Below are 15,805 nucleotides of genomic sequence, written 5' to 3' on the forward strand. Positions count from 1 at the left end.
TTATCCCAGTTTTTCTCCCTTTGCCCCTCCACCTGGTACCTCTCTTCCCTCCAGCAATCCCCTTCCTTAGTCCATGTCGATGGGTCGTGCATGTAAATTCTTTGGCTTCTCCATTTCCTATACTATTCTTGACACCCCACTGTCTATTTTGTTCCTGTCAATTATGCTTCTTAATTCCTGTACCCCATTCTTACCTTTTCCCTCTCCCTGCTGATAACCCTCCTCTGATCTCCATATCTGATTCTGTTCCTGTTCTGGTTGTTAGCTTAGTTTGATTTTTTAGATTCATTTGTTGACAGTTGTGAGTTGTTGTCATTTTACTGTTCATAGTTGTGATCTTCTTTTACTTAAGTAAGTCCCTTTAGCATTTCATGTAATAATAAGTCAGTGATGATAAACTCCTTTAGCTTTACCTTGTCTGGGAAGCACTTTATCTGCCCTTCCATTCTGAATGATAGCTTTGCTGGATAGAGGAATCTAGGTTGTAGGTCCTTACTTTTCATCACTTTGAATACTTCTTGCCAGCCCCTTCTTGCCTGCAGAGTTTCTTTTGAGAAATCTGCTGATAGCCTAATGGGAACTCCTTTGTAGGGAACTCCTTTGTAGTTAACTCTGCTTTTCTCTTACTGCTTTTAAGGCTATCTCTTTATCTTTAACCTTTGGCACTTTAATTATGATGTGTCTTGGTGTGGTCCTTTTTGGGTCTACCTTGTTTGGGACTCTCTGTGCTTTCTGGACTTGCATGTCTATTTCCTTTGCCAAATTAGGGAAATTTTCTTTCATTATTTTTCCAAATAAGTTTTCAATTTCTTGTTGTTCCTCTTCTCTTTCTGCCACTCCTATGATTCGGATATTGGTACATTTAAAGCTTTCCCAGAGATTCCAAAGCCTCTCCTCATTTTTTTAAATTCTTTTTTTCTTCCTGATGTTCTGATTGACTGTTTATTCCTTCCTTGTGTTCCAAGTCATTGATTTGATTCTCGGCTTCATCCTTTCCACTGTTGGGTCCCTGTAGATTTTTTATTTATGTCACTTAGTGTAACCTTCATTTCTTCCCTTATTTTTTTTTTGCCATACTCAATGAGATCTCTGTGTTTTGAACTTTGCATCTGATAGGTTGGCTATCTCCATTTCATTTAGTTCTTTTTCTGGGGTTTTGTTCTGTTCTTTCATTTGGGCTATATTTCTTTGTCTCCTCAATTTAGCAGCATCCCTGTGTTTGTTTCTGTGTATTAGGTAGAACTTCTTTGACTCCATGTCTTAGAAAAGGCACCTGTAAACTGTGTGGGGCAGAGCCTTAGGTAATTGCCAGGGTGAGGCAACCTGTTTCATCACTTTGTGGCTCTGTGTAGGGGGAGGACTCGAAAGGGGACAATGCTGCTGCCTGGATTATGGCGATTTGCCCAGCACTCACCCTATTTCCAGTCACTTCACCCACTTCCTGTATGTGAATGGCACCCCCGTAGCTATTTCCCTCATGATGAACCCCAGAGTGGGTAGGTTTGCATATGTTCTAAGTTTCTGTGATCCCTTTAAATGGACTTCCCTGAAAATCTAGGAGTTTCTTCTGCCACCCTAACCGCCACTAGTTTGTACAGCCAGAAGTTATGGGGATCTGTCGTCCCAGTGCTGGGCTATGCAGTCTAGCTTGGGGCTGGGATTGCTCACTCCCAAGGTATCCCTCCCAGTTTTTATCTACTTCGCATGAGTGTGGGACTGCCTGTTTACCTCCACCACCACCGTCTCTCCACACCACACCATGTCTCTGTGCCTCTCTGCCTGTCCATGTCTCTACCCCTCCGACCCATCTGGATGAATGTGGGTTCTTTAAATCCTTGGTTGTCGGACTTCCATACAGCTCAATTTTCTGACAGTTTGGTTGTTATTTGTTTTGAAATAGAGTAGTAATTCTGTTTGTTGTGTGGAAGGAGGCGAAGCATGTCTACCTGTGCCTCTACCTTGACTGGAAGTCCTTCCAATATTTCAAGTACGCACCTGGCACCATACATAGTTATTACAATGTTATTGACTGTATTCCATATGCTGTGCTTTACATCCCCAGAAACTTCTGGTTCTTAAGCAGCAAAAATAAGAGGTTCAAAATTAACCAGCTCTGCAGCAGGACAACTTCACAGATCTTTTTTAAATAAGCATAGTAACCTCTGTTCCTATTTCAAAAACCATAAACTGTAGACTCACAGCTTTCCCAAGCTCTTTTATACTCTCTTAATTTGAGACCCATTCATCAAGAGGATTAAGACAGTGTGATTTAAGTCAGAAGCACTAACAAGTGTGTGCATGCAAACTGTCATGCTAACATTCCTGGGAGTGTTGCCATTTCAATAGCATGATTTATAACCATTGAACAATATGTTTTTACGTATGATTACCTCTCCTACTTTCAAAAAAGAATTTGAGATGGTTTGGTGGCCATGATTTAAAGAAACAAAAATCAAAATCTTCATTTTATGCTTTGTAACAAGCAATTTTTCCTATGTAGCTGTTGCTATTTTCTACCTTTGATTTGAGGTTCCTGTTGTATAGTCGGTAGTTATTGCACTTGTGGACCTGGTGTGCTTTTCTCCAAGCTAGATGAAAACATGAAACGATTTTGATGTAGCTGGTTCCACTACCGCCGTTAGTGTGTTTGCCTTACCAGCAGTTCATAATGTGTTTCCTGACCCAGAACATCAAAAGCTATGTTTAGCCCGGAACAAGCCCTTCAAACCAACACAAGATAGCGATTTCATTTCCCAGGTCATCATGAAGGCAAGAGTTCAAGATTTCAGTGTTTGTCCTGGTCAAGCTCTTTAGTGTTTTAGTTATGGGATGTGTTCACATTTCACTTAAGAAACAGCAACCCAGATGATAAATTGAACCTCAAGTACAACCAAAGAGTATAAAATTTTTATAAGCCCTTAAGCCATCAATATGCCACCATTCCTCTGCATGCCTTTTTTTTTTCATTTTCCAGAGCATTCAATTGAATATTGAATTATATAACATGTGATACTAATAAATAATTAATTTTAAATTATACTATTCCAGGATGGAATGGCTGGGAGCATCATGTTACTTTCCTATATTAGAAACAAATGATTATATATGTAGACCAAAGTGATGGTGTCTTAGATTGGATTCCCTGATGCATCCTCTGAGATAAAATGTTGAATCTACTTCTAGCTGGTCTTATCTAGGTGATTCATTTGCTGGTTTCAGCTGTGTTCATTCATTCCTGTATTCATAATTAGATGGTAGTTGATGGCCTCATTTAGGTGTCTGCTACTTACTGGTTATTGTATAAGACAGTGGGCATGATGAAACCACTTGCTTATCATTATTCCATAGACTAGTAGAGTTCATATAGTGGTGGAAGAGTTCCAAACTTATCCCAATGCCTAAGCATTTCTCAAGCATTGGCTTATGTCATGTTTATTCATATTCCATTGGCCAGAACAAGTCACTTGCTCATATTCAAGGAGTGGAGAGATATACTATAGCTATTTTAATTTTTTTTTTAATTTTTGATTTTAGATAAAGGGGAAGGAAGGGGAAAAGGGAGAGAAACATTGCTGTGACCAAACCTGCAACCCAGGCATATGCCCTAGCCAGGAATCGAGTTGGTGACCTTTTGGTTTGTGGGATGATGCCCAACGGACTGAGCCACACTGACCAGGGCTATACTATAGTTCTTAATGGGAGGATCTAGACTATCTCATTGCAAGGGTGTAGATGCAGAAAGGGCAATAATTTGTAGGTATATACTCTCTAACGAGAGTTGTTTCTATTTTTATCACCAAGCCATTTCCTATGTATTATTTTTCAGCATTGCCTGGTAGCTATGGCTTCTGGAGTTTACTGTAAATATCAGGTGGAGAAGAGAAACAGTTAACAATTCCACTTAACCTGTACTTCTGAGGTATAAGAGAGCACAGGCTTGGACAGGCATAAAGGATGTCCAGTACCAATGCCAAGTATATAAACTGTACACACATACACATACACACACACACAGAAATGAGTGGTTCTCAACCGGAGTCAATTTCCCATCCTTGGAAGACATTTGGTAATGTCTGAAAACATCTTTGGTTGTCACAGCTGGAAAGGTGCTGTTGCCAAGGATACTGATAAACATCCTGCAATGCACAGGATAGCCACCCACACCAAAGAATAATTATGCCAAAATATGAGTACTGCTGAGGTTGAGAAACCCTGCGTTTTACTGAGTGCATGTAGGATGAATTCATATAACATGGGTTGTATAAGGGCACTCAGAAGATGCAGACTGAAAATGAAAAAGGCAAAGGTTATTTCTGTCTTCAAATTAGTGAAGGAAGGATGCATATTTGGGTGAAGTCAAGTTGGAAATACTCCTCAAGAATGACATCTAACTTGTGGGAGGAAACTGGATGCACTTGATTGTTATAATCCATCTTTTTATGGCTCGTTCAAGGTGATCTTTTCTGCCAAAATAGAATAGATGCTAAGTGTATTTTGTGGGTACCATACTTTGTAAAGTATAACTCTTGGAGTCAAAACTATTTATGTGATTAATAATTCCTGCATGTTGAGTAGGGCATGCAGTAAAACTATCTGATAATCTGATCATTCTTAAAAACATGTGTAGTGGTTAAGCATACTCTCTTGGTGTTGTTACTTGTTAATGTAAGATCCTGAGCACGTTACTTTAGCATTTGGTAAGGTGGGAATAATACCTACCCAGAAAATTGTTTGGTAAACATTAGTGAAACAGGGCTTATAAATCGTTGCCTAGCCCATAGAAAACCCTGAGTAAGTGATGGTGGTGGTGGTAGTGTTTGTGGTGATCTCTCTTCCTTCCAAAAAGCAGCAAATATTTGCTATTTGGATTAAATTGATAATAGCAGGAAATAATCAATTAAAAGTGATAAAGTGGTATCACTAGTTTTAAAAGTGTGTGGCTCCCATGCCTAATTGTTTTTTTCTAAAATCCAGAAATACAGTTGGTTGTCATGAACCCTTGAGTTCCAATTCTCTAGGCCTTGCCCATGTATAGCATAAGCTCTTACTGTGCTGAAGTGTGAATAATTGATATTTGAGCCACATTTTATTTTGTTTTTAGACTTATGAGAAAGAATATAGACAAAAATGAACTTTTATTCATTCATAACAATTGTTTCTAATTGTCCACCTGTACCTACATACTACAAATATTTAGAGGGAAGAAGTGAGGTTCTTCCTTGCCCGAAACACAGTAGATTTTTCTTTCTGAGTCCATATATGATTTCTAAATTTGTTAACAAGGACTCTCTACTTCTTACATATTTCATTAAACTACATGTCATCCTTTCAGATACTCAAAAAATTATTCCCCAGTATTGCTTACGTGGAGAATAATTATTTTATCTATTGGATATATGGAAGGAGCTAAATAATGCTTCCTATAATTCATAGTATTAAACAATAATGCAATTGGACCACATATACAAAATGGCACTTTTAGATATTTTTGTTAGTGTGAGTACAATAATTTATCATGTAGCCAGCTGACTGATTTTTCAAGTATAGAAGTAAAGAAAATAAGTTACCCACATTCATACAGCAAAGCTATAAATAGAATATGTGCTTCTTGCTTCCTTATCAACCAAAGGAGACCTGTGAATTACAGAAAAAGCACATGTGAATACTTCAAAGGAAATATGCCAAACACCTTGTGTGTGTGTTTTAAAAGATTTAGTAGCACCTTGAAAGCTCTAAGCAAAGCTGGTAGTCTGACTAATCATGTACCCCTGAAACCAATTAAAGTTTTAGACTAGAGAAATGTTCTTCAAACACTTTGGAAAAAAATAAGAGTACCCTCCTAAAGCTAACACCTTTTAATTAACAAACTACTCAGAGCAAAGATGTGGTTTGCACAAGTATATTACACCTGCTGTTTATTTGTGCCACTATTCTGGTGTGCCGACCTCAATGCATTTCAGCTGTCCTGAGCTGGACTATCTGTCTGTGAAACTATGGAAAGGAAAAATACAGTTTTTAGTAGAGTTATTTTAATTTTCTGATGAATGCATGTGAACCATTATGCTTTACTTCATCGGTCATCAGACTACATGGGGTCTGTGCACGTATGGGTAGGTGGGTGGGTATACATACATACACATCTAAATGCATATATACGATGTGTGTATCTATTTCACTTAATTGTGTATGTAATAAAGTGGTTCCGACTTGAACTAATTAAGCAGGAAAAACGCCAGCATCCATTGCCAAAGGGGCAGTTAAGAGTGTGACACCGGCCAACATCATACTCAATGGACAAAAACTGAAAGCATTCCCCCTGAACTCAGGAACTAGACAAGGTTGTCCACTCTCTCCACTCCTTTTCAACATAGTGTTGGAAGTCCTAGCCACAGCAATCAGACAAGAAAAAGAAATAAAAGGCATCCAAATTGGGAAAGAGGAAGTAAAACTTTCATTATATGCAGATGACATGATAGTATACCTAGAAAATCCTATAAACTCCACTAAAAGACTACTCGATATAATAAGTGAATTTGGCAAAATCGCAGGGTAAAAAATAAATATACAGAAATCTAAGGCATTTCTGTACACCAACAATAAAATAGCAGAGACAGAGACAAACAAGAAAATACCATTTACTATAGCAACAAGAAAAATAAAGTACCTAGGAGTAAACTTAACCAAAGAGATAAAAGACCTGTACTCTGAAAATTACATAACATTGAAGGAAGAAATTAAGGAAGAAACAAATAAATGGAAGCAAATACCATGTTCTTGGATGGGAAGAATCAACATCATCAAAATGGCCATACTACCCAAAGCAATTTACAGATTCAATGCAATCCCTATTAAAATACCAATGACATATTTCACAGACCTAGAACAAATACTCCATAAATTCATATGGAACCAAAAAAAACCTCAAATAGCAAAAGCAATCTTGAGACAGAAGAACACAGCAGGGGGAATCACAACACCAGACATCAAACAATACTACAAAGCCACTGTAATCAAAACAGTATGGTACTGGCATAAGAACAGACATATAGATCAGTGGAACAGAATAGAGAGTCCAGAAATAAACCCAGGCCTCTATGGTCAACTAATCTTTGATAAAGGAGGAAGGAACATAAAATGGAGTGAGAAGAGCCTCTTTAACAAATGGTGCTGGGAGAACTGGATAGGGACCTGCAAAAAAATGAAACTAGACCACCAACTTACACCACACACAAGAATAAACTCAAGATGGATCAAAGACTTAAATGTAAGCCGTGACACCATAAGAGTCCTAGAGGAAAACATAGGCAAGGAAATATCAGATATCTCACGTAACAATCTCTTCACGGATACATCTCCTAAAGCAAGAGAAATAAAGGAAAAAATAAATAAATGGGATTACATCAAACTGAAGAGTTTCTGCTCAGCAAAAGAAAACATCAGCAAGATGAAAAGGAAACCAACCATATGGGAAAACATATTTGCCAATGACATCACAGACAGGGGACTGATTTCCAAAATATATAAAGAGCTGATACGACTGAACATCAAGAAAACAAACAACCCAATTAAAAAATGGGCAAGGGACCTGAACAAACACTTCTCCGAAGAGGACATACAGAAGGTCCATAGACACATGAAAAAATGCTCAACATCATTAGCCATCAGGGAGATGCAAATAAAAACCACAATGAGATACCATTTTACACCAGTCAGAATGGCCATCATCAACAAATCAACAAGCAACAAGTGCTGGCGAGGATGTGGAGAAAAGGGAACCCTACTGCACTGTTGGTGGGAATGCAGACTGATGCAGCCACTATGGAAAACAGTATGGAATTACCTCAAAAGATTAAAAATGGAACTGCCTTTTGAACCAGCGACTCCACTACTAGGATTATACCCGAAGAATCTTGAAACACCAATTCAAAAGAACCTATGCACCCCTATGTTCATAGCAGCACTGTTTACAATAGCCAAGTGCTGGAAACAGCCTAAGTGCCCATCTGTAGATGAGTGGATCAAAAAGCTGTGGTACATTTACACAATGGAATACTATGCAGCAGAAAGAAAGAAGGAACTCCTGCCATTTGCAACAACATGGATGGAACTAGAGAGAATTATGCTTAGTGAAATAAGCCAGGCAAAGAAAGAAAAATACCATATGATATCACCTAATACAGGAAACTAAAGAACAACACAAACAAAGGAACTAAATAGAACAAAGAGCAGAATAGCAGTCAATAGGGGGGAGGGGAGAGGGAGAGAAGGGGGATAAGTAAGGGAAGGGATTAGTCAAAGAACCCGTATAAAAGACTCATGGACATGGACAACGGGGAGGGATATGATTGCGGGAGAGGGGGTGGGTTGGGTGGGGGAGAGAAATTAGGGGAAAAGGGGACAACTGTAATTGAAAAACCAAAAAATAAAATAAAATAAAAAAAGAGTGTGATACCATAAGAACTATGATTCATGATGACCCCATGCAGAAGGAGGCACTTCTGCCACAAACTTGAGTCAAATATAACCTTGGTCTCCATGGTGGTTAGAGACTGAAACCTGAAGAAGCATTTCCAGGACCAGCTCCTTGTTACGTCGGCAGCCTGAGGCAAGGGCTGAACTTGCAGGCAGGTAGAACAGATGGCAGGGGCATGAGACAGGCATGGAGGAAAGGGTCCCCGCCGGCTGCAGGGAAGACCATTTCCCGTGCCCCTTAAGGATAAGAACCTGGAGACACATCCCAGAATGTCGTGTCTAAGATTCTGTGTAATAGCTCATATGTCCTAACTCCTAACCTGATCGCGATTATAGGTTGAAAGAACTCTCAGCAAACACCCTTTCCATCCTTGAAGTTGTGGAGTTAACAGAAAAGTTCCCTGGAACAACTAAATATCCCTCCCTGATCATTCAAGTGAAGATTCTGCTGCTCAGTTTGGGCAAAAGCACTCTTTACTGCCCCCCTTGCAGATCTAACCAGCCCACACTTGACCTAATGACGTGAATTGCTTATGTTTCTAGTAACATGACGGAGTGGAAAAGAAAGAACCCCATTTTTTTCTTTTTAGTTAGAAGTAAAGACATCTAAATATGCAGTATGAATCCATATGATTTACATAATAAGATAAATGCTCTCGGGATCTCTAAATTTTTCTTTCAAAACATCTTGCTTAATCAAAAAATTATACACACACACATGCACACATGCACACATACACACATACATACATACATATACACATACATGGATCTAGAGGCAAGTCTTTTTAGGAAAAATGAAATATTTTAATAGTGTCGAAGCTAGAATTGGCCCTAATAAAATGTGTGAAAGTAGATGGAGATTAGTCTCTTTCTACTTTGTTAAAGCGCTTTTTTTCTACTCTTGGAGACAAAGTTTCTGAGTTTAGAATCCCACTCTCAGTTACTAGCAGCTATGCTCTAGCCACATACCAAAAAAAACACTAATAATGGTGCGGGATTCTGTTTTTCCTAGAGATTATTAGATTTAAGGAATAAAATGTTAAAGACATCAGAGTAATCGATTAGGCTCCAAAACAATGATGGAATTGTATACCTCAGGGAGACCTTTGAATTACACGCTCACTCTGGTCCTCCAAAACCACAGAACACTTCGAGTTGGAATTTGAAGAGGAAGTGAGGTATTTTTATGGCAAGTGAAGAAAAGAGTTTTCACCATTATATAGAGCATATTAGAAAGGCACAAACCTGTGCAATGGCCCATGCTAATTGGAGAGTGCTGAATACGGACTGAGGTGTGGTGGAGCTGAGGGAGAATGGACGGGGATGAGTCTGAATGGAGTGTGAGGTCTGGTTCAAGAAGCCCACAGCCCAGAATTCCATGCTGATGTGGAAAGTGGATGGCCACTAAACATCAAGCAGTAAAGGAAAAGAAACACACATACACACACACACACACACACACACACACACACACACACTCCAGACCTACTGTCAGAACAATGCTAGAATGTGACTTACATATGTCAATTCATGAAATCCTTAATTCCTTGCTATTGGTACTGTTTTCCCCATTAGGCAGGGGAGTAGTCTGAGGTTCCAAAGAGTTCAGTTTACGAAGCCTGGTATAATCCTTTATCTCAAGATGCCTGTAATCTTATCCAGAGTTGTATATCTGGGGAACAGGGAGGCCAGCTGTCTGTGAAGCAAGTAGTATTACAGTCGCCACTCTACAAGGGAGTACGTGGAGATTCAGAAAGGTTAAGTACATGTGACTATGCCAGGGGTTGTGTGTGAGCTTTTGAAAAGTAAGTCCAGCCCTAACCAGCATGGCTCAGTTAGTTGAGCATTGTCCTGCAAAGCAAAAGGTCACCGGTTCAGTTCCTGGTCAGGACACATGCCTGAGTTTAGCTGGGTCCCCAGTGGTGGGCTTGCAGGGGTCAACTGTTCGATGTTTCTCTCTCTCTTTCTCCCTCCCTTCCCCTCTCTCTAAAAATAACTAAATATTTTTAAAAACTCAATAAGGTTTTTAAGTGCAGAAAGTAATACAGCTATGAAAATTATTAAAAATTTATGGCCACCTCAGAATGGAATGCCAACAAAGCATGTTTTCTCATGTTCCTAGAACTGTTTCCTTGCTGTCCCCACCTCTCAGGTCTGTCATTGAGATGCTGTCTTTTGAAGCTTTCCCTCAAAGCTTCCCTTTGGAGTTACATAACCCATGATGTCTCTGCCACTGGTCTGCTGGGTATGTCAGGTTCCAAAGTCCATAGCTTATAAACTAGATGAGGCGTTCCTCACCCCTCATCACTCACCTTCGGTAAGCTGGCTGTTCCCTCATGTCTGGTATCAGTTCATGTCAGCAAGATCAGCCCCCTTCTGTAAGGAGGGGGCCACACCACACATAGACCTTTGAGTTTTTCCCCAAATATTTCACGTATTTCTAGCGCCTTGTCTCCAGCTGCTCACCATATTTGTTCATCCCTGCGTTTCTTATTGATCGGGTGTTTCTAAAAATAGTGACACCTAATATCACCTGCTAGTGTCAGGAACTGTGCTAATATTTTCATTATTTTTCTGGCATTGTTCTATGTTCAGTTCTTTTTTTCCCTTTATTTTTACTGTTGACACTATTGCAGATGTCCCCATTTCCCCTCCCTTTGCCCCCCTCTACCCAGCCCTCACTCCCCTTCCCTCTGGCCATCACCACACTGTTGTCTGTGTGTATGGGTTATACATACATGTTCTTTGGCTGATCCATGCTTGTATGAGTTATTGAATCCATACAACTACCCTGTGACTCTTACCCAATTTTTATTCCTCCTTTACTGAGTGCAAAAAAGTGAAGCTTAGAGTAGTTAACTAACTTAACCGAGGTCACATAGTTCCTCAGGCAGAGGGACCGATGTTCTCTCAGGGGTTTTTACTCAGGAACTTCAGATCTTAGCCATTACCATGCTATCTCACACTGCAGTGTTCAACACTGTTAATATTAATGTAATATTTCTTAATGACCTGGAAACAGTGTTTTCTATCCAAATAGAAAAACTCTACTAGCTCTGATTTTCCAAAAATAATGTAGCTAGGGTTTTCCTCGCTGCTAGCTACTCTATTACCAGTCTGAAAAAATAAAGGAAAAAAAATATGGTAAACTGCTGCCAATATAAAACAGAACAAAGACAAGAATGTTTCATTGGCTTTGATTTCCCTGGGGTCCTCCTCCAAAGTAATTTACTTCCTATTCAAGGAAATCATTAAGTCCAAAATAAGATCTTATCCAATCTCTCCTTTTGCTTTTCTTCCTTGAATGAAAATAATAAGCAAAAGTTATTACCCTGGCAAGGTCTGAATACTGTTTATTTTTCTTTAAGCCAGTTCCATAATCTATGTAATTTGTTCTTGAGGACTATTTATTTTCCTAATATTTTTTTTATTTTTCAATTACAATTGACATGCAATGTTATATTAGTTTCAGGTGTATAACCTAGTGGTTAGATGTTTATATAACTTATGGCGTGATCTCCCCAATAACCTAATACCCATCTGACACCATACATAGTTTTTATAGACTCATAGGTACAGAGGGGAGGGGAGTTGGAGAACTGGGTGAAAAGATGAAGGGATTAAGAAACACAAATTGGTAGTTACAAAATAGTCATGGGGACAAGGACTATTTCAATTAATTGTCCAGCCTTGAGAATAAGCAAAATCATTTTCAATGACTATATATTAATGAAATATGTCTTAATGTGCATTAATGAAAAGTTTTAGTCTTTGAATTTTTCTGTCATTCATGTAGCAATATATAAAGTATTAAAATAAAGAAGAAAAGATATATAATATGATAAATAATATCTTGGTTCAGATTGTTGCCTTTTAATTAAGATTATTTGGTTGTCATCAGAATTGACATCTTATGTTTTTAATATTTCTCTTTTTTTTTCCTTTTTTTGTCCTTTTGAAAAAAAATTAGCTCCTAGTCAGACTGTTGCTCTGGTGACACAACCTGCAGTTACCAAGGAAACGGCCATCTCCAAAGTAGAAATGCCATCCACCTTGCTGTTGGAGGTACCTGCTCTGGCAGACTTCAACCGAGCTTGGACAGACCTTACTGACTGGCTGTCTCTGCTTGATCGAGTTATAAAATCACAGAGGGTGATGGTGGGAGACCTTGAAGACATCAACGAGATGATCATCAAGCAGAAGGTATGAGCAACAAAGATAAAGGCTGGCAGGGGGCTCTCTTTGAAGGGAAGATTTTCTACAAATAAGTTCACTCTTCTAGACCATTTCCCACCAGTGTTTTAGGCAGCTTTCCTCTGTCAGCAAACACATTGCACTGTCTGCTCTGTTCAGCCCACGTATGATCAAAGAAACAAATTAATGCAATTATCTAAAATAGCCATAAATTAACAAGGATTAATACAAGGAAGAAAATGCATAAATAAACCTTACAAGTAAAGTTGGCTTAATTAAATGGCCTAAACAACTGATACAGTGTATTTTTAAAATCTATTTACTATCAAATAAGTAGCTCAGTCGAGCTGTTTACATTTCAACTGCTTGCTTTGGCACCCTGCAGCCATAATATATTATAGAATCAAATATAATCTGGTAATTGGTTATTCAGTTCCAAGCTGTCCGTGCCAATTTTCCTATTCCAGTGACAAGGATAATTGAAAGTTAGCTATGAACAAAAAGGAAAATTAACAAAACATATATTTTAAAATACCTTAGATCTTAATATCAGTATTTACACAATGCTGTACTCAAATAAACATGTTTTCCATATAAAAATTACACCTGTCAGCCTCATTGGAATCCATTCTGCAAAGTTATGACATCAAGTAGAAACGTAAGAATTCATTGATATAAATGTAGTTTACCTAGCTAGAACAAGTACATTGTATATCTTTTATATTCCTGAATGAATCAGAAAATTAGTTTTGAAAGCTTTACATGCTGTTGTTATTACACTTGTAATGATTTTCAAGTCTTTTCTAAAGACGTAAGAGATTTATACTGAAGGTATTTGGTTGTTACAGAACAACTTTTTGAAAAAACAAGGAGCAAGGCACACAAATTTGTTTTTAAAATAAATGTCAACAATTCAGCAGGAATAAAAATGATTTGATGGTAAACAAGCTGCATATACAGTATCTTGAGCTTAGACCCAGAAGGCCTGAATTAGTGAGCTTTCTTTGTCAGTTGAAAACCACATGATGGTAGGCAAATCATCCTTTGGATTTTGGTTTCCTCGTCCGGGTACAGGGCGCACAGAATTCACATTAACCATACAGGATGGATATGTGTGTGTATGAAGATATTTAAATATTATATACTTACATATATTTTGTTTTACTACTTATTTATAACAAGTGCTAGTAAACATGGTTTTCAGGAAAAGCTATTGAGGCTCATAGTCCCACTCCTAGTAAGTAGCAGAGCAAAGACGCCAATCCAAGTCTGTTTCCAAAGCCTGTGTTCATGCTCCATATACTACCTACCAGTATAAACTATAAATGGGGCTACCATTTGGTAATGTAGAATATATGTATATTGTATATGAGGTCTGTCCAGGAAAATGTTCATCCATTGTCAATATAACAAGAATGGCTTGCACAACATCTGTGTAACCTGGCAGGCAAGGGAATAGACTGGAATGCACATGTGTGAACAATGACGATTTCACTGTACTAGTCAGTGGGGGTGGTAGATGCCATTGAGTGAGCATGTGTACTGTGTGGCTGTCACATTCAAAGTGACTGAGCAATTAGAGTAAGGAATCTGCATCCAATTTTGTGTGAAGCTTGAACAGTCCTCTGTGGAAACTATTGGGTAAGTGGTGTTTGGCAGCTTCATCACAACAATGCACTGCTCATGCATCATGTCTCATGCAGAGTTTTTTTGTGAAACATCACATCACCCAGATGACTCAGCCCTTCTACAGCCCAGATTTGGTGCTCTGAGACTTCTGACTTTTCCCAAAACTAAGATAACCTTTGAAAGGGAAGAGATTTCAGATGGTCAATGAAACTTAGAAAGATTCAGGAAAATACAACAAGGGAGCTGATGGCAATTACGAGAACTGTGCGAGGCCCCAGGGTGCCTGCTTTGAAGGGGACTGAGGCATCATTGTCCTGTGTACAGTGTTTCTTGTATCTTGCATCTTCTTCAATAAATGCCTCTATTTTTCATATTATGTGGCTGGATGCCTTCTGGGCAGACCTTGTATATAGTGTATGGCAGGTACTATGCAAAGTACTCTATAATTGCAGTGTGCTGATACATACAGAAACAAAAGGTACATTCTTTCACAGTATCAAGCTGAGTCATACCAGTACTGCTGAGACTATTACCAACCAGAGGAGACAGTGTTATAATATTTAAAGCAAGTGCTTTGGAGTTAGATTGTTTGGGTTCAAAGCTTGGCTCCACTGCTACTTCTATGTGACCTTGGATAAGTCACTCATCCTCCCTGAACCTGAGTTTATCTGTACAATGTAGGTAATGATCCTATCTGCCTTATAGGTTGTCTTGAGGATTAAATTAGGTAGTACATGAAAAATCTTCCCACCTTGCCTTGCTTACCTTAAGTAGCCAACTAATCTTAGTAATTAATATTAAGTTTGACAAACTTTATGTAAATCTGCCTACTTACAGCATTTGAATTTTGCAAACTCTATATCATATGATAATATTCTATGTAAATAAGAGCATCTTTCCACATCTACATCCCATGCTGCCATTGATACAATGGCCTCCTGTGACAGCCACTATACATTAGAATGGGAGAGAGAGTCCGCATTTCCTCATGAAGGGTGTGTGAGCCTGGCCTTTAAGGACGGTATTGATCTGCAAGGTGGACTTCAGAATTCCCCAGATAAATTTGTCTTTTTTAGAAAGAATAACTAATTGAGTGCCTCTTTATAGTGATAATCTTTAAATATAGATCTGAAATTAATTTAGAGGAGAAGTTCAAGTTCCATGTCTGCGGTCACAGAAGGCCAGGATTTATAAATGCAGTATATATATATTTTCTCCCGTCTCTTGCTAAACACTGGGGGTACTTTTCCTGCTTCTTTCTCTAATATTAAAAAAAAATTATAAAGTCATTATAAGTTCTTGCCCTTTTATAACTTGAGTTGCTAACTTGTCAGTAAAAGGACCCTAAATAAACATTAAACAAACATGTGTGTGGAGAGGAATGAGAAAGTTTGAAGAAGTATTTATTATACTATCAGGAAATGAGTATTTCCTTGATGTACAGTTTTAAATAAGAAAATCTTAACTTTAGTGTTTCAGGTAGGAGACATGAGGTAGTATTCCAAAA

General features: G+C 38.4%; 1 protein-coding gene across 2 annotated transcripts in view; it reads left to right on the forward strand.

The window, feature by feature from the left end:
* Positions 1-15,805, forward strand: part of DMD (dystrophin) — a 1,939,482-nt gene that overhangs the window by 1,321,066 nt on the left and 602,611 nt on the right. For both annotated transcript variants that reach the window (XM_090265340.1, XM_090265335.1), the window contains one exon: positions 12,446-12,678. In XM_090265340.1, the coding sequence (XP_090121466.1) occupies positions 12,446-12,678 (233 nt within the window). The remainder of the gene's footprint in view (positions 1-12,445; positions 12,679-15,805) is intronic.

The sequence above is a fragment of the Furipterus horrens genome, unplaced genomic scaffold (genome assembly GCF_987537825.1).
Source record: "Furipterus horrens unplaced genomic scaffold, mFurHor1.1.pri manual_scaffold_17, whole genome shotgun sequence".
In the NCBI taxonomy this organism is placed as follows: Eukaryota; Metazoa; Chordata; class Mammalia; order Chiroptera; family Furipteridae; genus Furipterus; species Furipterus horrens.